Here is a 27,727-nt window from a genome sequence, read left to right as displayed (position 1 = left end):
ACAGTTCAAGAAGTAGGAAAGCTGTTTTCTATGAGGGGGGGAGTAATTTATAGAATGAATAATCAAAATCTTTAAAATTCTGATGGAAGTATAGTAGAAACGAGTGCAGAAAAATCTAATGGGAGCCAAAATAATTATAAAGCATAACTTTATAATTACAAAATTATTCATTTAGAAAATTTATTTCTATTAATCAAACGTATGAAATTCAAGAGAAGAAATGTCGAAAAAAAATATTACATTTTCATTTAATTACCATGTGACAAACAAGATGATTCTCACTAATAAATAAGGAATCTTATTATAAAGAGAAAGGAAGAAAAAAAGAGAAAGTGAACGATTTTCAATTGTTACAGGTTGCAGCAAATGAAACTTACATACTGCAATGCAAAGCAACAAAATTGGCAAATAATTTTCAATTGAAATCTTACTTGATTTATTTTCTAATTAACTGGTTTTGTTAGGGAGGATGCTCTTTAAGTAGTCAATATACATAGAACAGTGTTCCCTTGACTTTCGCGGGGATACGTTCCATGACCGCCCGCAAAAGTCAAATTTCCGCCAAGTAGAGATGCTCCCTTTCTTTCCTTCCTTCCTCCCCTCCCTCCTCCATTCCTGGTTTTATTTACCCCCAGAATCCACAGGGGCAATGGGGCGGCAAGCGGGGGGCTTTGCTGCGCTCGCTGCAGCGGTGGCGGGTGGCAGTAAGGCTCGGCTTCAATTGGAGCATACCAACACTCCGATAATTAAAGGGGTGGGATCGGAAGGCTGGGGCGGAAATGGAGCTTTTATTTAAAGAAGCAGGACGGCTGAGGTGGTGGAGACAGGGAGGAGGAGAGTTAAAACGCACAGTATTGTACATCAAGCACCCCAGAAAGCCCTTGGTGTGCAAAAAAACCATTGAGTATTTTTTTAATTATATTTTTTGAAAAACCATGGTATAGACTTTTTGCGAAGTTCGGACCCATGAAAATCAAGGGAACACTGTAGTTTTTTCTTTCAGTATTTCTCTGATTATTCCTGTTTTGAAAAACCTGTGATGTTTCCCCCAAAATTCATGACTTTCTAGAGTAAATATTTATGCTTCAGATCTTTCTGAAATATAATCTCTTTGAGAAATCAATATTGGGGTATAGTAGTTTTATAATTCCAGTTTGGTAATTTCTGCAATCGTAAAATTTGCTAAAATATTTATATAATTTTTTCTGATTTGTGTCCTTTTTAACCTTGGGCATTGATTGATTAATTTTCTGCATTTTTTTTCATTTTTTTTTAAACTATATATCTGCAGCGGAAAGTTACAAGGAATCCCAGACAGTAAATATTAAAGAAGAGCCAATGGAAGTGGAGATTCATGACTCCCATGTTTCTGTTTCACCTAGCCCAAATGTCAATTACAGCACTTTACTTAGGCAAGAGATAACTGAACAGGTACAAAAGATCCCTGAAAGCCGTGTACTTCCAGAGAGAAACCTCTTTAGCCAAGATATATCTGTGAAAATGGCTTCAGAATTACTTTTTCAATTGTCAGGTAAGTATTGCATCTATAGATTTACGATATACAGTACCAGATTTGTTCTTGTCTGAATTTGCTTTTATTTAAAAATAGTCTCAATCTGTCTTATTTTGGGGAAAGCGTAGTATGTCTAGAATAATATTTGAAGTCCTATTAAAACCCATAATAAATAAACATCATCATCATCATTATTATTATTTTACAATTCAATTAAAAATAGCCTTGTTTCACTATTGATTCCTATTTAAAAAATATCAGCCAAGACTAGCCAGGTGTTGTCACCTGACTGGTCAACTTCATTAGCAGTATAGCAGAAGCTACTGTTGCACGTTCTATATTTTTCCAATATTTTAGTAAAGGAAAATACAGTAATATCTTGTCTTACGAACCTAATTGGTTCCCGGGGGAGGTTCGTAAGACAAAAAGTTCGTAAGACGAAACATTGTTTCCCATAGGAAACAATGTAAGATCAATTAATCCATGCAACACCAAAAAAAATCCGCAAAAAAAGCCGCCGCCCGGCTATCACCTTTTGAAACAGCCGGGGGGCTACTCAGCGTCCTCCTGAACCCGAACGCCAAACCCGAACTTCCGGGTTCGATGTTCGGGAGGCCGCCAAGAAGCCCCCTGCTGTTTTAAAAGGGGACAGCCGGGCGGCGGGGCTTCTCGACGGCCTCCCAAACGCCGAACCCGGAAGTTCGGGTTTGGCGTTCGGGTTCAGGAGGACGCTGAGAAGGCCCCCGGCTGTTTTAAAAGGTGACAGCTGGGCGGCGGGGCTTCTAAGTGGCCTCCTGAACCTGAACTTTTGCTGAACTTTCCTGGTTCGGCGTTCGGGAGGCCGCCGAGAAGCCCCGCCGCCCGGCTGTCCCCTTTTAAAACAGCCGGGGGGCTTCTCGGCGGCCTCCCAAACGCCGAACCCAGAAGTTCGGGTTTAGCGTTCGGGTTCAGGAGGACGCTAAGAAGCCCCCCGGCTGGTTCAAAAAGCGACAGCCAGGCGGCGGGGCTTCTCGGCAGCAGCAGCGGCGGCAGTTTCGTAAGAAGGAAAAAGTTCGTAAGAAGAGGCAAAAAATTTCTGAACCCCAGGTTCGTATCTCGGGTTGTTCGTAAGTCGAGGGGTTTGTATCATGAGGTACCACTGTATAGGAGACAATTTCCTAACAAGTGTTTAAATAATTATATAGAAATATAAAAAAGTATCCATATCATCTTCTTTCTTTTCTACTTTTTCTGCATGGGGTGAATTGCAATTTAAAGGTTTAGATTATCTGTAGAGTTCTTTGTTTCCATAGCACTATAAAATATATGCCTACATTCTCAGCATATCTTTTTCAATTTGTTTGCTTTACCTTATTTTTCTTGGATACAAAAGAGAGCACACAGAAACTGTCATTTAGGCCACAATTACTCTAAAAATGGAAATGTGGAACTCCTCAGCATGACTCATGGTAAATAGATTTATCATTTCAATTAGAAGCTGGAAAAAAAATATTTGGATAGGTTATAAATCTATGTAAATATAATTTTTTCTTATTAAAAATGTAATACTTTCATGAGTATTTTATTTTGCTTAAAATAATAATTTATTTTTCCGCAGAAAAAGTGAGCAAAGAGCACAATCACTCTAAAGATAATACCATCACTATTACAACTAGGTAAGTACTACCCATGGTAGAGAAAATTAGACCTGATAACATTCAGTGTAATATCAGTTTTATAGATATTTGGCTGGGGTGTCCAGCAAATACAGTAATACCCCGTCTTACAAACTTAATTGGTTCCGGAAGTAGGTTTGTAAGGTGAAAAGTTCGTAAGACGAAACACTGTTTCCCATAGGAAACAATGTAAAAGCGGTTAATGCGTGCAAGGGGGGGGGAATCGTAAAATGGCGCTCCGCTGGGCGCTGCCGCCCGGCTGTCACCTTTTAAAATAGCCGGGGGGCTTCTCTGCGTTCTCCCGAACCCGAACTTTTCGGGTTTGGGAGGCCATCAAGAAGCACCGCCACCTGGCTGTCACCTTCTGAAACAGCCGGGGGGCTTCTCAGCGTTCTCCTGAATGCCGAACCCAGAAGTTCGGGTTCAGATTCGGGTTCTGGAGGCCGCCAAGAAGCGCCTGGCTGTTTCAGAAGGTTACAGCCGGGCGGCGGCACCCGGCAGAGCACCATTTTTGCAATCGGCGGCAGCGTTTTCGGCCGATCTGGAGGCTGGAAAGGAGGTGGGGAATCCCAATAGGGAATTCCATGGGCGGAGCTTTGACGTCACGAAGACGTCCTTCCTATAAAAATATACATAATGAATAAAAATTGAAAATATAGCTTTTCCAGACATAATTACAAATGTTTTGGTTTGATCTATTTTTACATATTTTTATTTGATATAAATAGATTATAACCTTAAGGAAAGTAACGTCTCTTCATTTTTGTCTATTTAGTAGAAGCATTGCACAAAAAATAATATGAAAGAGAAAAAACTGTCAACAAAATATATCAAAGAAAAATAGGCAATATATTTTGTGCTTTTTTTTTCAAAAAAATACTATTCAAATACTATTCCAAATTGTATTCCTTCCTTTGAATTTATCATCCAATAATCAGGCAAGAGTTTACTTTGGCTTCTCAGAGTGACCTTAAACAAATGCTTTTATTGTCTATCTGGAAAATTAAGTAAATTAAGACAGGTGCTTATTATTTAAACAATTCTTTCAGATAGTACTAGGGAGAAAGAAGGAATAGATTATTGTATGTTATAAAATTCAAACAAGCTCTAAGAAACTAGGAATGCTAATAGTACAATCACTACCCAAACAGCTTCCTTAAACAGCAGACACAATGTATTGGCTCAGCCAAAGAGGAGGGAAATAACTGTGACAAGAACACTTAGCTTCAAAAGATTCCTTAATTACAAATACATTTTTCCACAAAAAAGCTGTTTGTTAAAAGTTATACAGTGATACCTTGTCTTACAAACTTAATTGGTTCTGGGATGTGGTTCTTAAGGTGAAAAGTTTGTAAAATGAAACAATGTTTCCCATAGGAATCAATGGAAAAGCGATTAATGCGTGCAAGCCCAAAATTCACCCCTTTTGCCAGCAGAAGTGCCCGTTTTTGCGCTGCTGAAACTCCCCTGAGGCTCCCCTTCATGGGAAACCCCACCTCTGGACTTCCGTGTTTTTGTGATGCTGCAGGGAAATCCCAGGAGGGGAATCCCAGCAGTGCAAAAACGAGTGCTTTGCTGGCAACAGAAGTCCGGAGGTGGGGTTTCCAGCGAGGGGAGCATCGGTGAAATTGCAGCATCACAAAAACATGGAAGTCCGGAGGTGAGATTTCCCATGGAGGGGCGCCTCAGGGGAATCCCAGCAGTGCAAAAACGGGTGCTTCGCTGGCAACGGAAGTCCGGAGGTGGAGCATCCCAGCGGCGGCGGTGGGTTTGTAAGGTGAAAATAGTTTGTAAGAAGAGGCAAAAAAGTCTTAAACTCCTGGTTTGCTTCATATTAAGAAATATTAAGACAGTAGGTGTCAGTCTTCATACTAACTTTTACTTTATCTAGACCAACTGAATTAACTTGGCTGGAACCTGCTTCTAGTACTGCTCTATAAGAGTCACCAGCCTTTTGGACCTCAGGGGCCATTAAATTCATAAATTTAAATCCCATGGATCACTAATATCATTTTTAAAAAATGAGAAATAGTATTTAGTGCAATGTAAAAAATGCAAATAATTTTTCTGCAGACAACCAAAATTTTATCACAGACCACCAATTAATGCCGTCCACTGATTGGTGACCACTGCTGTATAAAACCTCATATAAACTCTCATATGCCCTAAATTCCTCTACTATGCAAACATAACTGAAGCTCATGAGTGTGCAGCCCACGAAAACTACCTTTCTGAACATCTGCATTGAAAACAATACTCCAGAGTTATATTGAGAATACCTTGAGATTTGGGCAGTAAAATTAAATACTTTTAGTAGGTTGGCTTGTTTTGAATCATTTTCAAAATACTTTTAGACAGCATTTGGGATGGGGACGTAGTTTGAGAATATGAATGTTATAATATTGATTTTACAATAATTGTTGCGAAATTTATCCAAAACATGTTTTCAATCTTGGGTACCTCTAAATCAGTGATGGCTAACCTATGGCACACGTGCCAGAGATAGCATGCGGAGCCATGTGCCCGCAGATTTTCAACCATCTTTTTGGCTGTTTTTACTCTCCCCAGAATTCAGGAAAGGCTCTTGAAGCCTGGGGATGGCGAAAAACAGCCCAACTGACCAGCCAGATGTTCATTTCCGAATTTCTGGTTGGCCCATTTTTGCTCTCCCCAGGCTTCAGTAGCCTTTCCTGAACCATAAGGATGGTGAAAAACAGCCCAACCAGAAATTTCGTTTCCAAACTTCCAGTTGGCCTGTTGGGCCATTTTTCGCCATCCCCAGGCTTCAGGAACCCTGAGGAGAGCGAAAAACAGCCCAATGAGTCTACTGGAAGTCCAGAGGCTTCAGTGAGGCCTGTGCACTGGGGGGAGCAGCACAGGGGTAGGTTGCGCATGATTGGGGGACAGCACGGGGGTTGTGTGCAGGGGGAGGGCATTGCATTGTGGGGGAGGGCACATGTATGCATGCTATCGCATCATGTGTATCCTTTTGACTCCCAAGCTAAAAAAGAGTTCGCCGTCACTGCTCTAAACCATAAAATTCTAATCAGATGCACCATGTGATACAATTGTCCATTAATAGGATTTATTTAGTATAAATAAATCCTATTAGTGACTACTCACAGTCACTCATGCCCTCATCACCTCGAGGTTCGACTACTGTAATGCTCTCTACATGGGGCTACCTTTGAAGAGTGTTCGGAAACTTCAGATCGTGCAGAATGCAGCTGCGAGAGCAATCATGGGCTTTCCCAAATATGCCCATGTTACTCCAACACTCCGCAGTCTGCATTGGTTGCCGACCAGTTTCCGGTCACAATTCAAAGTGTTGGTTATGACCTATAAAGCCCTTCATGACGCCAGACCAGATTATCTACGACACCACCTTCTGCCGCACGAATCCCAGTGACCGGTTAGGTCCCACAGAGTTGGTCTTCTCCGGGTCCCGTCGACTAAACAATGCCGTCTGGCGGGACCCAGGGGGAGAGCCTTTTCTGTGGCGGCTCCGACCCTGTGGAATCAGCTTCCCCCGGAGATTAGGACTGCCCCCACCCTCCTTACCTTTCGTAAACTCCTCAAAACCCATCTCTGTCGTCAAGCTTGGGGGAACTGAGACACTTTCCCCTTGCCTATGTAGTTTCTGTGCATAATATGACTGTATGTATGCTTTTATATACTGGGGTTTCTCTTTTAGATTTTTTATATGTATAAGTGCTATTTTAGATTTTAATTATTAGATTTGTTATTATGTACTGTTTTTATCACTGTTGTGAGCCGCCCCGAGTCTACGGAGAGGGGCGGCATACAAATCTAATTAATAACAATAATAACATATATTTCTGTTTTAAAAATCATTTTTCCTCAGCCCATATTTTTCTGAAGATACTTTTAGACAATCACCATTCACTTCGAACTCAAAAGATCTGTCTAATGAGAGTGCTGTTCAGGGAAGGACATCAGTTCTAGGTATGAATAATGGAACATTCATGACGCTATAGTAGTACCATCTTTCAAATGTTATGGTAAAAAGTGCTAAAGATAATGTAACATGTCAAGTAAAGATAGTCTGTTGGTCCCTACTTGGTTTAGCAAGAATTTTTATGAGTTCAAATGTGTTGGGGAGTTGGGAAATAAGAATGATTAATAGCATGGAGAAAATGGCATTATCAGTAATATATCGATTCTCTAAAATGTAAAGAAGAATGTTAATTAGAGATTTCCTCATTAGAATGCTGGGAAGAATGTTGATTTATAGCAATTACTTTATTTTTCTGGAATATGTATGTACTGTATGTATGTATGTGTATATGTATATATTCAGTTGCAATATTGTCATGACAGAATAGAAATTGTCTGGTTCAAACATAGATTGCATGAAGCCATAGTTGCCATTTACACTAGATTAGATTGGATTGCATTGCATTAGATTAGATATTGTATAGAATATGTATTAAAACTGGGCTTTGGTTGTGCATATTGGCCAGGATAATTTAATCCAAAAAATATTTAATCCCTCTGCTAGTATGTCCTGCATCCAAGGTTAACCAAGCTAACATAGATCTTTAGAATCTCTTGCAGTTCCTGAAGAATTTAGTTTATTCTTTTATTGTTGCAGTATGGAAAAGTATGAGATCACCACTTTGCAGAAATAAAGTATTATGGATGCTACGCTGTTTAAGATTTTATTAAGATTTAATATTCTTTGCAATTGTTATTAACTCTATTTTGAAGCATGGGTAAAAACATAGTCTAATCATAATCTGGTTTAGTCACCTTTCATATTTGTCCAAAAGGCATACATGACTGTGGCAAAGAGTATATGAGTCCTGTAGCCATTGTTTTCTTCCTGTTTGGCCATAGCTAAGATAAAAACCTCTCTAAAAAATTAAATAACCTAATCCTTGACTTACAACAGTTTATTTAGTGAGTGCCCAAAGTTACGACATCACTGAAAAAAGTGAGTTATGACCATTTGCATCATGGTCACTTGATAATATTCACACAGTAGGCATCTATTATTTATTTTATTTTATTTATTTATTTATTTTGTCCAATACACAATGAGGGTTTTAGTGGGTATATATCTATATACACATACATGATGAAGGTTATAGAGGAGATACTCATAGTAAAATATATCTAAGAAATAATAGAAAAGAAGGTATAGTAATAGAACATATCAATGAAAGAATAGAAGAAGAGATATAGGAATAGAAGAAAGGTATAGGAGATATAGGAGAGCAATAGGACAGGGGATGGAAAGCACTCTAGTGCACTTGTACTCGCCCCTTACTGACCTCTTAGGAATCTGGATAGGTCAACCGTAGATAATCTAAGGGTAAAGTGTTGGGGGTTTGGGGATGACACTATGGAGTCCGGTAATGAGTTCCACGCTTCGACAACTCGGTTTTACAGTCAAGTTTGGAGCGGTTAATATTAAGTTTAAATCTGTTGTGTGCTCTTGTGATGTTGTGGTTGAAGCTGAAGTAGTCGCCGACAGGCAGGACGTTGCAGCATATGATCTTGTGGGCAATACTTAGATCTTGTTTAAGGTGTCTTAGTTCTAAACTTTCTAGGCCCAGGATTGAAAGTCTAGTCTCATAGGGTATTCTATTTTGAGTGGAGGAGTGAAGGGCTCTTCTGGTGAAGTATCTTTGGACATTTTCAAGGGTGTTAATGTCTGAGATGCGATATGGGTTCCAAACGGATGAGCTGTATTCGAGGATGGGTCTGGCAAAAGTTTTGTAAGCTCTGGTAAGTAGTGTGAGATTGCCAGAGCAGAAGCTACGTAGGATTAGGTTTACAACTCTTGAAGCCTTCTTGGCTATATTGTTGCAGTGAGCTTTGGCACTTAAATCTTTTGTTATTAGTATACCAAGGTCTTTAACCGAGTGGGGATTATCTGTGATAATTTGATTATTCAGTTCGTATTTGGAGTTCAGATTCTTCTTCCCAATGTGTAGGACAGAGCATTTGCTAGTTGAGATTTGGAGTTGCCATGTGTTAGACCATTCAGAAACAGCGTCAAGGTCTTTTTGGAGAGTAGTTGTGTTATCAGTGGTTTTGAAGAGTTTTACATCGTCGGCAAAGAGGACACAGTTGCTTGTGATGTAATCGCAAAGATCATTGATCTGTCTCATATTTATGATGGTTATAGTATCCAGCCAGAATCACTTTACAGCAGTGTTCTTAACTTAACAAATGCAATGATTCACATAACAACTATGGCAAGAAAGGCTGCAAAATGGGGCAAAACTCACTTTACAAATGTCTTACTTAGCAACATAAATTTTATTATTGTAAATGGAAATTGTAATGGAAAACAGGGCTATTTTACTGAGCGTAGAATTCCTTTCACATTTTCCTTGTTTTGGTCTTGTCCCTTCTATGTCCAACAAGAAAAAAAATGTGAAATTTAGAAATTTTGTGAGGTAAGGGATGGAGACCAGAAAGCATTACTTGTTCATTCATGGTACCTATACTTTGAAACACACTACAACTCGGATTGGTTCCCTCAAGCAATGTTTTTTTAAAACCAGCAAATACCTCGTCTTACGAACTTAATTGGTTCCGGGATAAAGTTTGTAAGGTGAAAAGTTTGTAAGATGGAACAATGTTTCCCATAGGAATCAATGGAAAAGCGATTAATGCGTGCAAGCCCAAAATTCACCCCTTTTGCCAGCCGAAGCCCCCGTTTTTGCGCTGCTGAAATTCCCCTGAGGCTCCCCTCCATGGGAAACCCCACCTCCGGACTTCCGTGTTTTTGTGATGCTGCAGGGAAATCCCAGGAGGGGAATCCCAGCAGTGCAAAAACGGGTGCTTCGCTGGCAACGGAAGTCCAGAGGTGGGGTTTCCAGCGAGGGGAGCCTCAGCGAAATTGCAGCATCGCAAAAACACGGAAGTCCTTGAAACCCCACCTCCGGACTTCCTTGTTTTTGTGATGCTGCTATTTCACTGAGGCTCCCCTCGCTGGGATTCCCCTGCAGCATCGCAAGTCCAGAGGTGGTGTTTCCCATGGAGGGGAGCCTCAGGGGAATCCCAGCAGCGCAAAAACGGGCACTTTGCTGGCAACAGAAGTCCGGAGGCGGGGCATCCCAGTGTCGGCGGCTTGGGTTTTTAAGGTGAAAATAGTTTGGAAGAAGAGGCAAAAAAATCTTAAACCCCGGGTTTGTATCTTGAAAAGTTTGTATGACGACGGGTTTGTAAGACGAGGTATCACTGTGCTGAACTCTTCCAATGTAACCATCATCATTTTTCTTTATTTCACTTTTTACTCCTTTTATTCTTACTATTGGCTTTGATTTGAATTTTTTAAATATTCTAGGCACTTATATTCTGAAGGTTTTAATCAAAATAATATTTTTCTCCTTTTGTTGTCATAGAGATTTTTTAATACAGTGATGCCTTGTCTTACAAACTTAATTGGTTCCGGGACGAGGTTCTTAAGGTGAAAAGTTTGTAAGACGAAACAATGTTTCCCATAGGAATCAATGGAAAAGCGATTAATGCGTGCAAGCCCAAAATTCACCCCTTTTGCCAGCCGAAGCGCCCATTTCTGCATTGTTGGGATTCCCCTGAGGCTCTCCTCCATGGAAAACCCCATCTCCGGACTTCTGTGTTTTTGCAATGCTGCGATTTCACTGAGGCTCCCCTCGCTGGGAAACCCCGCCTCCGGACTTCCGTTGCCAGCGAAGTGCCCGTTTTTGCGCTGCTGGGATTCCCCTGCAGCATCACAAAAACACAGAAGTTCGGAGATGGTGTTTCCCATGGAGGGGAGCCTCAGGGGAATCCCAGCAGTGCAAAAACGGGTGCTTCGCTGGCAACGGAAGTCCAGAGGCGGGGCATCCCAGTGGCAGCGGTGGGTTTGTAAGATGAAAATAGTTTGTAAGAAGAGGCAAAAAAATCTTAAACCCCGGGTTTGTATCTCGAAAAGTTTGTATGATGAGGCATTTGTAAGACGAGGTATCACTGTACTTATTTTTGTTTTTTTATTATACTAGATGTTTTTATTGTGTTTTGTTTTAAGGGGCTAGGCATCAGAATGATCCATGGGTATACACATTTAATAAATAAACAAAACTAGCCTAATAAATAATTAAATTGTATATTTAGATCTCTATCAAATAAAGAATATGAATGGCATATCCAAGGGCTTCGAGCTAGGAATAGAAAACATTTTGAATCTGAAAAGTTTCAAACTTGAAACAGTCATTTTATTTGGAACTGGTTGTCCTAGCCTTTCTGTGTTTTATGTCTTAAATAGAACTCAGTCACTCAGAGCAGTTTCCAACATGAAACAACTGTTCAAACTTGAAATGACTGTTTTGAATTCAAAACAGAACATTATAAATTCAAAACATTTTGCACACTTCTGTTTCCAACTTTGTGTCAGAAATGAGAAATACCGGTATCTCGTTAAGATGCAGCTAAAATCTGGCATTAGAAAAATTCACATTTGCACCTTCTGGAAGGGCAGACATAGAAAAACGGTGAGCAGGGTAGTAATTTTTCTGGCATAATTTAAGATGCCCTGATACGGAGCAATACATGGAAATTTTCAGTAAAGAAAACAGCCTCTAAAATTCTGGCACAACTACTGTTTGTACTCAGTTTGGCGGACCTAAAGCAAAGTCTCTTTGAATAGTGATGCAGAAATTGCATTTTAGTTGTCTAGGCCAGTGATTTTCAACCTTTTTTGAGCCGCGGCACATTTTTTACATTAACAAAATCCTGGGGCACACCACCAACCAAAATGACACAGTACATATTATACATATAGTTAATAATATAGTTTCTAAATGTATTTATATTCACTTAGAAATCGGGACCGTGGGGAGGAGTAGCAGTTTCAAGCACTCGCCGCGGCCACACAATGACAAGTGTGCCGCAGCCAAAGCAGGGATCTTCCTGGGTGTGGATAAGAGGCGGCCTGCTATTGGTTCATCGCTAGTGGTCGAGATGAATCCTAGAAGGTGATTGGTCAGTGAGCGTTCCCTGTGCCTCCACTCTTCCTGTCACTGATAGCTGGAGGGATTGTGAGGGGAATGTTTATGTTCGGATGGAGGCGGCTGGCAGCGGTCTGGATAAATAGCCTCCATGATTTTGCTTTGGATGAAAAGATGGTTGGTCAATTCCTGTCACAAGCAATGGATGAACACTTAGTTGATCTGAAAAAAAGTGGACTCTATACTTGTGGGGAAATGTAAAAAGAGGGGGGAAATAGGATTAGAGGACCAATCGAGAATTTCTCTCAGGAATGAAAATGGGAAGGAAAAGAAGATTTCTGTGGAGAAGAATCCAGACTGAAGAAGACTCCTACAATTCATTCTCATCAGAGGAAAATGCCTGTGTAAATTATAAACAAAACTTAGTAGTGACTGTGGAATATTAATGTTTTTGCAGAAGAATATAGAAAAATCAGCTGCTATAATATATATCTCAGGGGGAACGGCCTAGATTGTTAAATACACAAAATAAGCATAAGATGTATCAATTGGGACAGATGAAGCATGAACTTTGATACATATTTAGGATATGCTTAGATGAACCTGACCCATTTAGTTGCTTTATAGTCTTAGATCAGTCTTGGATTTAAACATATTCTCCTTAGTGTGTGGAGCCAGCATTCAGGATGGGTTGTCGTTGTCCATGCAAAATAAGGACTGAGTCTGTCACTTTTTGCCAGATCCGCCCTTCTAGGACTAAGGTTTGACTCAGTCCTCAGATGGGATGGATGTGGCTGTTTGTTTGTTTTGACTTCTATAGAATAGAATAGAATTTTATTGGCCAAGTGTGATTGGACACACAAGGAATTTGTCTTGGTGCATATGCTCTCAGTGTACATAAAAGAAAATATAGATTTGTCAAGAATCATGTGGTACAACACTTAATCATTGTCATAGGGGTCAAATAAGCAATGAAGAAGCAATATTAATAAAAATCTTAGGATATAAGCAACAAGTTACAGTCATACAGTCAACATGGGAGGAAATGGGTGATAGGAATGATGAGAAAAACTAGTGGAATGGAATGGAATAGAATAGAATAGAATTTTATTGGCCAAGTGTGATTGGACACACAAGGAATTTGTCTTGGTGCATATGCTCTCAGCGTACATAAAATAAAATATACATTTGTCAAGAATCATGTGGTACGACACTTAATGATTGTCATAGGGGTCAAATAAGCAATGAAGAAGCAATATTAATAAAAATCTTAGGATATAAGCAACAAGTTACAGTCATACAGTCAACATGGGAGGAAATGGGTGATAGGAATGATGAGAAAAACTAGTAGAATAGAAGTGCCGATTTAGTAGAAAGTCTGACAGTGTTGAGGGAATTATTTGTTTAGTAGAGTGATGGCGTTCGGAAAAAAAACTGTTCTTATGTCTAGTTGTCTTGGTGTGCAGTGCTCTGTAGCGACGTTTTGAGGGTGGGAGTTGAAACAGTTTGTGTACAGGATGTGAGGGGTCAGTAAATATTTTCCCCGCCCTCTTTTTGACTCGTGCAGTATACAGGTCCTCAATGGAAGGCAGGTTGGCAGCAATTGCTTTTTCTGCAGCCGCACAATCCTGGAGGACTCATGCTATTCATCTCTCCCTTCTGGAATGCTGTTTTCTAACTTCTAGGCTTGACTACAGTTAGATTGTTTGTCCATTCCCAACGTTAATTCCACCTTTCATAGGGCTCAAGAGCCCTCAATTTTTGCTCGAAACTGACTCATCCATCGGAGAGACTTTGGTACATGCTGGATGTCTATAGGGCCTTACGCATTTACATTGATAGGACGCGCAGTTCCATACGACTGAGGCTCTTTTGGTGGCCTTCTTGCTTCATTTCTTGAGTCAGAAGATGTTTGGTGGAACTATTACTAAAGTGTACGAATTCTTGGCTATGCTGCTACCGCTGGCAATCATGGCCCACTTCTAACATAGTGCGGCAACATAGGTGCCCTGGTCAACCCAAGTGCCTTTGGTGGAGATTTGTCAAGTGGTGACTTGGACTTCTCAGTTCATCCGCCACTACAAAATTGACAAGTTCACAGCAGTGGATGCGGTCTTTAGACGTAAAGTCCTGGAGAGGATCCACAAGGAGTCTCATTGAATCGGACTTGGACTATGCCCATCTGGGGGACTTTTGGCTTTGGTAGGTCCCATCCTGAAAGCTGGCTCCACTCGCAGTGAAGAAGCGGCATTGGTAACAGATCCAGGACATCCTTTGTGAAAGATCAAGTAATGAAAAATTTTTAAAAAAATACTCAGAGGCCAATCAGATTCTGTCAGACTAAGTACGGGTAGATAATACAAACTAAATAGGCAAACATTCCATAGTGGCTGTGAAAAGAAAAGAATGGATACCTTGCATTGGCTGCTGATCAGTTTCCGGTCACAACTCAAAGTTTTGGTTATGACCTTTAAAGCCCTGCATGGCATTGGACCAGAGTACCTCCGGAACCGCCTGCTACCGCACGAATCCCAGCTACCAATAAGGTCTCACAGAGTTGGCCTTCTCCGGGTCCCATCGACCAAACAATGTCGTTTGGCGGGCCCCAGGGGAAGAGCCTTCTCTGTGGCAGCCCCGGCCCTCTGGAATCAACTCCCCCCGGAGATTAGAACTGCCCCAACACTCCTTGTCTTTCGTAAATTACTCAAGACCCATCTATATCGCCAGGCATAGGGGAGTTGAGACACCTTTCCCCCAGGCTTTTTTATATTTATGTTTGGGTATGTATATGTTGTTTGTTTTTTTAAAATATGATAGGGTTTTATGTGCTTTTTAATATTAGATTTGTTTTCCGCTGGAATATTGTTTTTATTATCCTCTGTTTCCATTATTCTCTGTCCTGGTGCTTCTTGACCTCTCAGCAGCTTTCGATACCATCGACCATGGTATCCTTCTGCACCGGCTGGAGGGGTTGGGGGTGGGAGGCACTGTTCTCCAGTGGTTCTCCTCCTACCTCTCCGGTCGGTCGCAGTCGGTATTAGTGGGGGGCCAGAGGTCGACCCCGAGGTCTCTTCCTTGTGGGGTGCCTCAGGGGTCAGTCCTCTCCCCCCTGCTATTTAATATCTACATGAAACCGCTTTGTCGTCAGGCATGGGGGAACTGAGACATCTCCCCTGGGCATATACAATTTATGAATGGTATGTCTGTATGTATGTTTGTTTAGAAAATGGGGTTTTTTAAATATTTTTAAATTGTAATTTAGATTTGTTGTAAATTGTTTCACTTTGTTGTGAGCCGCCCCGAGTCTGCGGAGAGGGGCGGCATCCAAATCTAAATAATAAATAAATAAATAAATTATTGTTGTGAGACGCCCCAAGTCTTTGGAGAGGGGCGGCATACAAATCTAATTAATTGAATTGAATTGAATTGAATTGAATTCCTATGCATCTGAAAAATGCATTATATTTTAATAAATATAATGGCAATTAAGTGGGATCCCCCAGGAACCCTAAAACAAATTTCAATGAAAGCAGACAACAGAATTAAACATAATGAAGACTCAAAATGATATTAAGAAAAATCAAATAAAGAAGAAAAGGATTCACTTTGAAATATAAAGGTCAGCAGAAACTTCACTACAACTTTATATTAGCTGGAAAGGTTTGGACATATGATTGAATTCTTAACAGCTGCCGGAAATGATCCGTGGATTTGAAAATCAAAAAGATGACTCTTCCTTTCTAGGGTGGATTTTGCAACTCAAACATATTGATAGTTTGTGCTGAGGTACGGTATACTTAGCCAACGGAGAAAAGAATCCTAGGTTAGCATTAAACCCGGCCTCTGTACACAGCTTGTGATTAGAAGCACCTACTTCTCTAGCAGCAGAAAAGATGACAGCGTGTTTCCATTTGCACTGACACGAACATTCAAATGCAGTAGTTAAGATGGTGACCTTTAAGACACATTTTGTATAAGGAATTGCAAACACATGTCATGTATGTTCCTGAGTCTTTTGAAGACTTTTTTTTTTTTGCTTTTGCATTTGAAGCATTTTCACAGTTGGTGGCAGTAGTCTCCCTTCCTTTTCATTATCAGCAAAAATATGTTACACTTAAAAATACACACACACACACACACACATTCAAATCCCAGTACGGGTATGTCTAGCTGACGAGAACATAACAAGCTCGAAATAGATCTATACTAGGCTCCCTTCCTTTTCATTATCAGCAAAAATAGGTTACACTTAAAAATACACACACACACACACACACACACACACACACACACACATTCAAATCCCAGTACGGGTATGTCTAGCTGACGAGAACATAACAAGCTCGAAATAGATCTATACTAGGCTCCCTTCCTTTTCATTATCAGCAAAAAGATGTTACACTTAAAAATACACACACAAACACACACATACATTCAAATCCCAGTACGGGTATGTCTAGCTGACGAGAACATAACGAGCTCGAAATAGATCTATACTAGGCTCCCTTCCTTTTCATTATCAGCAAAAATAGGTTACACTTAAAAATACACACACACACAAAAACACACACACATTCAAATCCCAGTACGGGTATGTCTAGCTGACGACAACATAACAAGCTCGAAATAGATCTATACTAGGCTCCCTTCCTTTTCATTATCAGCAAAAATATGTTACACTTAAAAATACACACACAAACACACACACACATTCAAATCCCAGTACGGGTATGTCTAGCTGACGAGAACATAACAAGCTCGAAATAGATCTATACTACGCTCCCTTCCTTTTCACTTATCAGCAAAATTATGTAACCATGGACTATAAATTATAGTTATCGACTATAAAAAAAAAAGTATCTGTGTTGGACATGGCTCCGGCATAGGGCCAAGATTTTTAAAATGTTTTTAGTAGAAATTTAGATTTGTTATAAATTGTTTTTCACTTTGTTGTGAGCCGCCCCGAGTCTGCGGAGAGGGGCGGCATACAAATCTAAATAAATAAATAAATAAAAATAAATAAATAAGAGGCAAAAGGAAAGCAAAGTTGCTTCTTCCCATATTTGGGAATACCAGGGTGATTTCGACATAAAATCAGCCATATGGCTCTTCCGTGGTAAAAGCTGATTGGAGATGAGCCTGTAGCTCAGAGGTTAATATCCTGCCTTGCATATGTAGTAGGCTACATGTTCAAATCCCAGTAAGTATATGGTCTGTGGTAGCAAACAATCAGAAATCTGGTGGCACTTTTCCAAATAAAAGATTATATTCAAAGGCATAAGCTTTTGTGAGCTGCAGCTCGCTTCATCAGATGCCTTTTATGTAAAATGCTTTTTTAAAAAACTGATTAGAAATATTAAGATTTCCTTTCATTTAAAAAAAGCAAGAGGAAAACAAGTGTTTTCATTTCATTACATTAAAGCAAGTGATTTAATGAGCATTGTGAAACTGACTTGAAACTGATGTTTGCTGGATATCATGAAAGAATACAGTGGTGCCTCATCTTACGAACGCCTCTTCTAACGAACTTTTCAAGATACGAACCCAGTGTTTAAGATTTTTTTGCCTCTTCTTCCGAACTATTTTCACCTTACGAACCCAAGCAGCTGCTGCTGGGATGAAGGGGTTTCTTTTTCCCCCCTTTTTTGAAGAAAGAAAAGGGAAGGGCTGCTTGGAGTAGGAAACATTTTGCAGAGAACAACATGCTTGCAAAGGCACTGAAAGGGTGTCTTTTTAAGAAAGAAAAGGGAGGAGGGAGGGGCAGCTTGGGGGAGGAAATTTTTTTGCAGAGAACAACGTGCTTGCAAAGGCACTGAAACGGTGTCTTTTGAAGAAAGAAAAGGGAGGGACAGCTTGGAGGAAAGATTTTGCAGAGAACAACGTGCTTGCAAAGGCACTGAAAGGGTGTCTTTTGAAGAAAGAAAAGGGAGGAGGGAGGGGCAGCTTGGGGGAGGAAAATTTTTGCAGAGAACAATGTGCTTGCAACGGCACTGAAACGGTGTCTTTTGAAGAAATAAAAGGGAGGGACAGCTTGGAGGAAAGATTTTGCAGAGAACAACGTGCTTGCAAAGGAACTGAAAGGGTGTCTTTTGAAGAAAGAAAAGGGAGGAGGGAGGGGCAGCTTGGGGGGAGGAAAATTTTTGCAGAGAACAATGTGCTTGCAAAGGCACTGAAACAGTGTCTTTTGCCTTTCTTCCTTCCCACTCACCCTTTAACTTAGCCTTGCTTCTTCCACCCGCCCCCTTTAGCTGCTCCTCCCTGCCCTCTGTTCGCCTCCCTTCTAAAGTTTGGGATTTTCCTGAAGGATTTGCACGCATTATTTGCTTTTACAATGATTCCTATGGGAAACATTGTTTCATCTTACGAACTTTTCACCTTACGAACCTTGTCCTGGAACCAATTAAGTTCGTATGATGAGGTACCACTGTAATTGGAAAAAGGGAAACTATCCCTCTGAGGTTTGTTTGCTTCTTAGTGTGCGAGGGGGGGGGGTCCTAACCTTGTGCCAGTTTCACATAAACTAACACAAAATTAGAAAAATACTGGAATAGCCTTTAAAAATTCTTTCTACTACCCTCCTGTTGTAAAGCCATGAAAAGATTTTAAAAGTTTGCTTGCGTTTTTAACCTACTTCAGTTTCGCATCACATCTGAATCTAGACGGTTTGTCACCGTTTTTTAATTATTGTCACTTTAATAGTAGACCTTTAATTATTGTTTCTGGATTGGGTTATTTTATTACTTGACATCAGCCACTTATAAAATTCAGAAGCAATTCAGTCAGTTGAAAACAGAAGCCAATGTTTCCTGTTTCCTCTTTCACTCTGAGAAGGGAAGTACACAAGTTGAAGGCTTCACTGAACCCAGCTGGATTTCTTCCAATGTATAGAATCAAGAGTGGCAACTTGTCTAAAATTGCCAAGACACGTTAGAAGCACACAGACAGTTGGCAGAAGAGAAGCTCTTCTTGAAAATAGCTTTAATAAGCTGTACTGATTAATAATTGCAATAAAGTCTTTCAGTAACTTTAAGATGTGTTATGTAGCTAGAAAAAAATTATGCAACCGATTTGATATTACAGTACATGAAAAGAGTAGGATGATATATACTACACACACATCTCAGACATACATATTACACTCTATGGAAATATTTCATATGTCAGCATAGCACTTGATCACTCAAAAAATCTTACTCAAAATTACATTGAATATGTGGGAATATCTAAAAGCATATTCCTATGGTCTCTCCGAGACCACCTGCTGCCGCACGAATCCCAGCGACCGATTAGGTCCCACAGAGTGGGCCTTCTCCGGGTCCCGTCAACTAAACAATGTCGGTTGGCGGGCCCCAGGGGAAGAGCCTTCTCTGTGGCGGCCCCGACCCTCTGGAACCAACTCCCCCCGGAGATTAGAACTGCCCCTACTCTCCTTGCCTTTCGTAAGCTCCTTAAGACCCACCTGTGTCGTCAGGCATGGGGGAACTGAGACATCTCCCCCGGGCATATACAATTTATGAATGGTATGTGTGTATGTATGTGTGTTTAGAAAATGGGGTTTTTAAATGTTTTTAGTAGAAATTTAGATTTGTTGTGAATTGTTTTTTCACTTTGTTGTGAGCCGCCCCGAGTCTGCGGAGAGGGTCGGCATACAAATCTAAATAAATTAATAATAATAATAATAATAATAATAATAATAATAATAATAATAATAATAATAATGTTTAATTAAAATACTTTGTAGTTTGATTCAAATAATACAAATAGACTTGAATGGAATATAGGAAACAGCCTATGGTGCAAGTTCCAGATTTGTTTGTTTGTTTGTTTGTTTGTTTGTTTGTTTGTTTGTTATGCGCCCTTCTCCTCAGACTCAGGGCAGCTCACAACATGTTAGCAATAGCACTGTTTAACAGAGCCAGCCTATTGTCCCCACAATCTGGGTCTTCATTTTACCCACCTCGTAAGGATGGAAGGCTGAGTCAACCTTGAGCCGGTGATGAGATTTGAACTGCTGACCTACAGATCTACAGTCAGCTTCAGTGGCCTGCAGTACAGCACTCTACCTGCTGCGCCACCCCGGCTCAAGTTGAAGTCCACAAGTCAAGGGCCATGGTTTCCCACCTTATCCTAGGCCTATATCACCAGTCACATTTAAAGCCAAATACAGCCTATCAAACATACTGTATATGTTGCCATTTTGCTCGGTAATTTCTAACTCTGCTACTATTTTACTATAGGACTAACAAAATGATCAAATATCTAGTACACTACAATAACATGTATGTATGTACAGGAAGCGTACACACATATTATAAATATTTCGGCTAAGTATGATCAGATATCTGTCCATATATCTTTATTATATCGTAATAATGAGACCACAAACAACAATTGTTATTCATATGAAACCAAATTCCCTTTTAGCATTCTGTTTCACTTGTATGTATGCATGCATGTATTGGGCCTATTGGGAAGTGCTCTTTTTTGTATAAAGCCACAGCAATCTGGACAGATTATCAGTCAAAGAAAATACTATATAAGTGAATTACTGTGATTAATATAAGCAAGACCTGAAAGCTAGCTTAACTGATCATAGGCTATTTATGAAGCGCCATCTCTCAGAAAAGCCATGGTTCATATAGCACTTGAAACAACAAAAGCTTGCCACTTGACCAGTATCCTCTGGGTGCTACCATTATCTGCTATTTGTCATAATAATACAAATTATCCTTAATGTATGATTAATCATGCATCTTCCAAATTAGCCCTTCTGCAAAGTTTAAAAGGCAGATGGAAAGAAATAGCTGAAGTATGTATAAAGAGTTTAACTTCTCTGAAATCAATTGTGAACCATTCCTTCAATTATTAGTTTTGAGTTCAAGAGGACGGTCATTTGACTTGACAGTAGCAACATAATTTTACCAGTGCTTTTTGAGTACTTAATCAAATAGGCTTCAGACAGAAAAATATGATAATGATTATAGGAAAATATCAAGCAGAAGATAATTCTAACAAAAGCCTTATGCTGGTATGTACAGATTAAGGAATATTCAAGATATAATGCAGTGATGTAATATGTGGAAATTTGCCCATTGAAATATCAAATTATGATTTGCCTCTTATCTCACTGGTTGATTTCTGCTGGGTATTGATAACAGGGGAGAGATTGTGGCAAATGAAAGGAGATAGCAAAGACCAGATGACCGCACAACAGACCTTCTCTGTTGGATCTTGCTTAGCCCCTGTAGCCACACTTCTCAGCAAGTTGGCGGTCTTGGCTGCAGCAAGGTCTGAATCTCATAGGCCTTGGCAGTACAGGCCCTGATCCACCTCCCCATAGTGGGGGAAGAATCCTTAGATCTAAACATGGATGGTTGAAAGGAAATGAGGAGTAACTCAGAGGGTAGAAAGGATGAAATTTGAGAGATGTAGATCTTGAGGGCCATATGAATGTCCAACTTATGCCATGTTCACTCCAGACGATGAACTGGCAAGGGCAGAAATTGGGAAGAACTAGCTCCTGGGCCTGTGGAACCAAATGTTAATCTTAGGAACGAAGGAAAGGTCCAAACTGACAACACACTGTCAGGAGTGGAACACACAAACATGCAATCTGATACAAGAGTTGGATACGTGTGGTTTATGTTTATGGAGAACCCGTGGTCCAAGAGAATGCGTACAGTGGTCTCCAGATTTCGTGCGGCTTGACACTCTGAAGCTGACTGGATCAGTATGTCATTCAGGAGTGGAACACACAAAGATGTGATCTGATACCAAGAGGCTGGATACACGTGGTGAGGTCCAGATGACTCTTGACTCTGTTTATTGAGAACCCATGGTCCTGGAGAATGTGTATGATGATCTCCACGCTTTGAGTGGCTTGACATTTTAAAGCTGACTGGATCAGTATGTTGTTCAGGTAAAACTGGATGCTGATGGGAAGATTGCACAGGTAACCTAAAAGTGCTGCCATCAGCTTGGTGAACACCCGAGGGGCAGAAGAAAGGTCAAACAGTAGGGCTTGATACTGATAGCGATTGCCTGCATAATAAAATTGAAGGTACTGTCTGTGGGCAGGCTGGATGGGGACATGCAGATAGGCTTCTGTCAGATCTACTGACGTGAGGAGGTTGCCTCTCCTGGTTTGATCTCGTGCCATCTACTGGCAGCATATCTTGTAACTTTGAAAAGTGTTCGGAAACTTCAGATCGTGCAGAATGCATCTGCGAGAACAATCATGGGCTTCCCCAGGTATGCCCATGTTACACTAACACTCCGCATTCTGCGTTGGTTGCCGATCAGTTTACGGTCACAATTCAAAGTGTTGGTTTTGACCTATAAAGCCCTTCGTGGCATCGGACCAGAATGTCTCCGGGACCGCCTTCTGCCACACAAATCCCAGCGACTGGTTAGGTCTCACAGAGTTGGCCTTCTCTGGGTCTCGTCGACTAAACAATGTCATTTGGCGGGACCCAGGAGAAGAGCCTTTTCTGTGGTGGCCCCAACCCTCTGGAAACAGCTCCCCCCGGAGATTAAAACTGCCCCCACCCTCCTTGCCTTTCATAAACTTCTTAAAACCCACCTTTGCCGTCAGGCATGGGGGAACTGAGACATCTCCCCCAGACCTATACAGTTTATACATGGTATGTTTGTGTGTATGTTTGTTTTTAATAATGGAATTTTTAGTGTTTTTAAATTATTAGATTTGTTTTACATTGTCTTTATTATTGCTGTGAGCCGCCCCGAGTCTACGGAGAGGGTCGGCATACAAATCTAATAAATAAATAAATAAAATAAATAACTGCCTTAGTCAAAGCAGAGAGTCCCTGTTAAAAAATGAAGTTGCCGTGGAAGTCTTCATTGTTCATGCATTAGCCCGATGACCTTTAATCAGTAATTGCTCTGCCCTCTTGTCTTCAGGTCTTAAGGCTTCCTCTGGAGTCCTGGGAACCACAGAAGGAGAATCCAGAGCCACCAATGGACTATCCACTGTAGGAATCTGGAGAATATTAGAAAGACCTATATTCAGGAATGGGAGCTCTTAAAACCATGTCTTGACTGAATCTAGAAAGCAGAAGGTCACAGGAAGAGGCGGTGTGTCATCTACTTTGCAGATTCAGTCCTATTGGATAATAGACGGAGTTAACCCATTCCTGGATGCTGTCTCCAGGGAGAATCAACTAAACAAATCCATCCTATTAGTTTCAAGGATCACAGGATCTCTCTTTATTAATAACTGCTTTTAGTGGATTTAATACATGCGGCTTTTGGACAAAAATAAGACTGAAATTAAACATGTTGCTGTTTTTCTAAAGTCAGACGATTTAAATTACCGGTGGTTATGATTAACCTTCCTGTAAAGATACAACGTTGTGTTATGATTAACCCATTGTAAAGAATGAAAGCATTCCTAATTTAACTCGGATCAAACTCCTGTCTTTGAACAAGGATATGAGATAACTGGGGTCAGTTGCTTCAAACGACGTCATAATATAGTTCAATAACTTCTGCTGCCATTGACGAGTGCAAGAAAGCACTATTTTACAAGCCTTCCCAATTTGGTACAAGAAAGGAAAGTCAATTTTCTACCTTAGCTAGAAAATCATATATATTTCATATCATTATGAAATAGAAACTTGCTTCTCAGAAACCAAAGAAGTAGGAAAATCTGTAATTATCTGGATTTACTGAGGAAATAAAGAGAGAGGACAGAAATAATTTATCCAGGATATTAGTAATTTAGTTTAGAGATATAGGAACATGAAAGTAATATAGATTTTTGAAATGAGATTCCAAGTTGTACTTGGCAAAGAAACTCAACTGTAAGGCAAAGATTAAATTTGATGACAGATCTAAGCTCAAAACAAGGTATTACCATCAATAACCATATTATACCTGTAAAAGCCCAGTGATAATAGATAGTATCTCCATGCCTGCTCAATTTGAAGAAATCAATTATTTATTAAAGTGAAGTCAAGTGAACTAATGATTTACCATAGGATCAGAAATGTGGCCAACTCCTTGGAAAATGTTATACACTGTTCAAAAAAATAAAGGGAACACTTTAACAGCAAAATATAACTCCCAAGTAAATCAAATTTCCATGGAATCAAACTGTCCACTTAGGAAGCAACACTGATTGACAATCAATTTCACATGCTGTTGTGCACATTCAACTTTGTACAGAACAAAGTATTCAATGAGAATATTTTATTCATTCAGATCTGGGATGTGTCCTTTGAGTGTTCCCTTTATTTTTTTGAGCAGTATAGCTACCAATTCTGGAAAAATCCAGGTATTATATATTTATTTATTATTTATTAATTAGATTTATAGGCCGCCCTTCTCCGTGCGGCCTTTTATATACATATATAGTATATAAAAGAAGAAGCTACTTCTTAGTTATAGCAAAACTTTTTTTAAAAAAGGAAATGTTTACATCTGACTTGGTATTTTCAAATTTTGTTGATGTGGATTTCGGTGCCTTAAAATTCAGAATGCATTCATAAGCTTTCCATCATTCTTGGCTACCCAAAGCTATACTTTGCGGCACTGTCAAAGCTTCTCTCGCTTCAATATTGTACAAGGTCTGGAACATATTTTGCGAATGGTTAGCAAAAAGGAAATACCTGTAGTAGGAAGTTGGATATAATGAACTTAAAATAATTTTATTGCCTAATAGACAATTGAATATATAGATAGGAATATAAATATAGGAATTTGAAATTGAGGGATTAAAACAATAAATATAATGCATAATTGTGAGAAAACTATGGAATTGGGATTAGGAATAGTATCTATTGTTCAAAAGATTTGAATATTTATTGACGATAAGATTAATTTAGAAATCAATGGAAATAAGGGATTATAGCTTAGCTGTCACTAGAAACAGCAGTTGTGTTTGGGGGGTTTTTCCCTGTTTTTGTTTTTGTTTATGATGTTAGTTGTATTGTTTGTAAAGTTTGTGTTTTATTTTCTTTTTCTATGTTGTTTTTAAATGTAAATAAATCTAACAAAAATTTATATATTACGAAAATAAAGCACATGGCAACGAGGCCTCATTCAAACAATTATCAACCCCGCCTTAGGACACAGACTATGCACCAGGGCAAAAATGGCAGGTGACACTCCTTATCCAACAATACTCATAATATGTCCCTTCTGTCAGATTAGTAGGCTAGGTAAAGGTAATAGGGGAAGGACGGTCCCACAAGAAACCTCTGAATGGCCTTTTAAAGTGACAATTAGCACCTTCAATTGCACATGGAAGCACATTAGAAGCCAAAGTTAATCTCTCTCTGATTGCACTGGGTATTTATGATTTGCCTCTTCTATCTTCATTTGAAGGAAAATTCTCCAGTGAGGAATAACTGTTCCTCTAAACAGGGATATGACCATTCGTGATATCTGATAGCACACAACAGATTTAAACTTAATATTAACCGCTCCAAACTTGACTGTAAAAAATATAACTTCAATAACCAAGTTGTCGAAGCGTGGCACTCATTACCGGACTCCATAGTGTCATCCTCAAACCCCCAACACTTTACCCTTAGATTATCTATGGTTGACCTATCCAGATTCCTAAGAGGTCAGTAAGGGGCAAGTAGAAGTGCACTAGAGTGCCTTCCGTCCCCTGTCCTATTGTCCTCCCATATCTCCTATACCTTTCTTCTATTCCTATCTCTTCTTCTATTCTTTCATTGATATATTCTATTACTATATCTTCTTTTCTATTCTTTCTTAGATATATTTTACTATGATTATCTTCTCTATAACCTTCATCATGTATTTTACTATATGTGTATATAGATATATACCCACTAAAACCCTCATTGTGTATTGGACTAACTAACTAAATAAATAAATAAACAAACAAACTCTCAGAATTCCTGAGCCATGCTGGCTTAGGAATTCTGGGAGTTGAAGTCCACAAGTCCTAAAAAGGCCATCATTCCCCACTTCTGGCCTAGGATATACCAATATTAAAGATAATTCTTTTTAGAACTCTCTCTTGTTATTTGTTTGCAAAGAATCCCAACTAATTGTTTCAAATATATTTTTCACAAATACGCATTTTCATGAAAATACACTAATTTTCTATCCAAAATGCTAATCAGCTACCATCTTTCAATGTTGTCAGTGAAGACTATCAGTCATCCAGGCAGAGTTTTTATTTTATTTATTTTATTTGTCATACAAATATAGTATTGTATTGTAGTATGTTTAACATAATATAAGTATAAAGTAGAGATAGAAAATATAAAAAGACATTAGGACAGGAACGGTAGGCACAGTTGTCTGGAAGCTGAGTCATGGGAAATTGTTGAAATGTTTTGCTGCTTATCCAAGTAGTTTCTTCAAATTGATGAGAGGCCAGCCGAAAATTGCCGATGGCGGGAACAAACTCGGCTCCCCCATCAGCTGGGGTGTTCGCGGTAGCGCGGGAACGCCCCAGAGCAATCAGTGGCCGCTCGGGCATTCTGGGAAAGCCGGGGGTGGGTCGTGTGCCCTTTATCAGGGCTTGGTTGCCCCCCCGGCTTCTCTTGCCCCTGAGCTCGCCACAAAACGGACACCCACCCACCCTCCGCTCAATCCAGGATGTTTTTATAGGTCGCCTGGTTTGGGGCCGAGTAGGAATTTTTGCAGTCTTATGGCATTTGCTACGGATTGTTTTTCGCCTACTCCATCCTGGAAGAGGGAAAGGATTTGTGGTTACGGGGTGCATCTGTATGTAAATAGGTTTTTGATTCAACAATTGGATGTTTATATTCTTGGTCACTATATGGCAGAAACAGGGCGGAAGTGGTATCAGTAGCAACTGTGGGTTCTCCTTTGGGCATATTTTGTAAGATAATTGGCACCCCCATTGCACAACTCAAGCTTCCTCCCCGGACAGAGAGGTGTGAAGGGGGTGCCCTTGGGGCTCACCTATGTCATTTCCGGTCCCGGGTCATGCAGGGCGAGCCCTCCCACACGCTGGGCGTGGCTTTCGGGGAGGGTGTAGGTGGGGCACGCCTCACCCTGACCAGGCATGGAGTAACGCCCATTTGAGTTGCCCAAGTATGTTGTGTTCAGGAAACTCCGCCCCATTTAGCGACCCCTGCAGGTCTTTCTGTTAATAATTAATAAAGTGACCCATTTTACCCAGCTTGGTGTCCAAGTGTTCATTTCCCGTCCAAGGCAATGCAAGTTGGTTAGGAGGAATCTGAATAGGCATTTGTTATGCTGCTATCTCATCAGTACCCAATAAAAATAAGACCATAGGTCCACCAGTGAGGCTACACTTAATGACCCCTAAGAATTTTGGGAGTTCGTACGTTCCAATAACTTGTCTACAACTCAAATTCCCCTAACTAACTTCCTGAATCTGAAAAGGCAATTTAGATAAGCATCAAAATGTTTCAAACCAACAAGAAAATAAGTCTAGTTACCATGACTCACCTTTCAGACCTTTTAATGTTGTTTCTCCACTAGTCACACAAACTATATGGAGACCAAAAAAAAGCTTCCAATTTTGAAGTATCTTTTTTTCTCCATTAAAAAGAAAAGAATTAAAATAAAAGAATGCAAAAAGTAGATCCTTGGAACAAACTTCCAGCAGTCGTGGTAGA

General features: G+C 40.0%; 1 protein-coding gene across 3 annotated transcripts in view; it reads left to right on the top strand.

Annotated features, from left to right (window-relative positions):
* Nucleotides 1-27,727, top strand: part of ZNF827 (zinc finger protein 827) — a 184,077-nt gene that overhangs the window by 115,951 nt on the left and 40,399 nt on the right. For all 3 annotated transcript variants that reach the window (XM_070757789.1, XM_070757790.1, XM_070757791.1), the window contains exons 6-8: nt 1,292-1,531; nt 3,111-3,168; nt 7,034-7,134. In XM_070757789.1, the coding sequence (XP_070613890.1) occupies nt 1,292-1,531; nt 3,111-3,168; nt 7,034-7,134 (399 nt within the window). The remainder of the gene's footprint in view (nt 1-1,291; nt 1,532-3,110; nt 3,169-7,033; nt 7,135-27,727) is intronic.

Source organism: Erythrolamprus reginae, chromosome 7, assembly GCF_031021105.1.
Source record: "Erythrolamprus reginae isolate rEryReg1 chromosome 7, rEryReg1.hap1, whole genome shotgun sequence".
In the NCBI taxonomy this organism is placed as follows: domain Eukaryota; kingdom Metazoa; phylum Chordata; class Lepidosauria; order Squamata; family Dipsadidae; genus Erythrolamprus; species Erythrolamprus reginae.
Note: the sequence above shows the minus strand (reverse complement) of the source record. Positions and strands in the feature narration are given on the sequence as shown.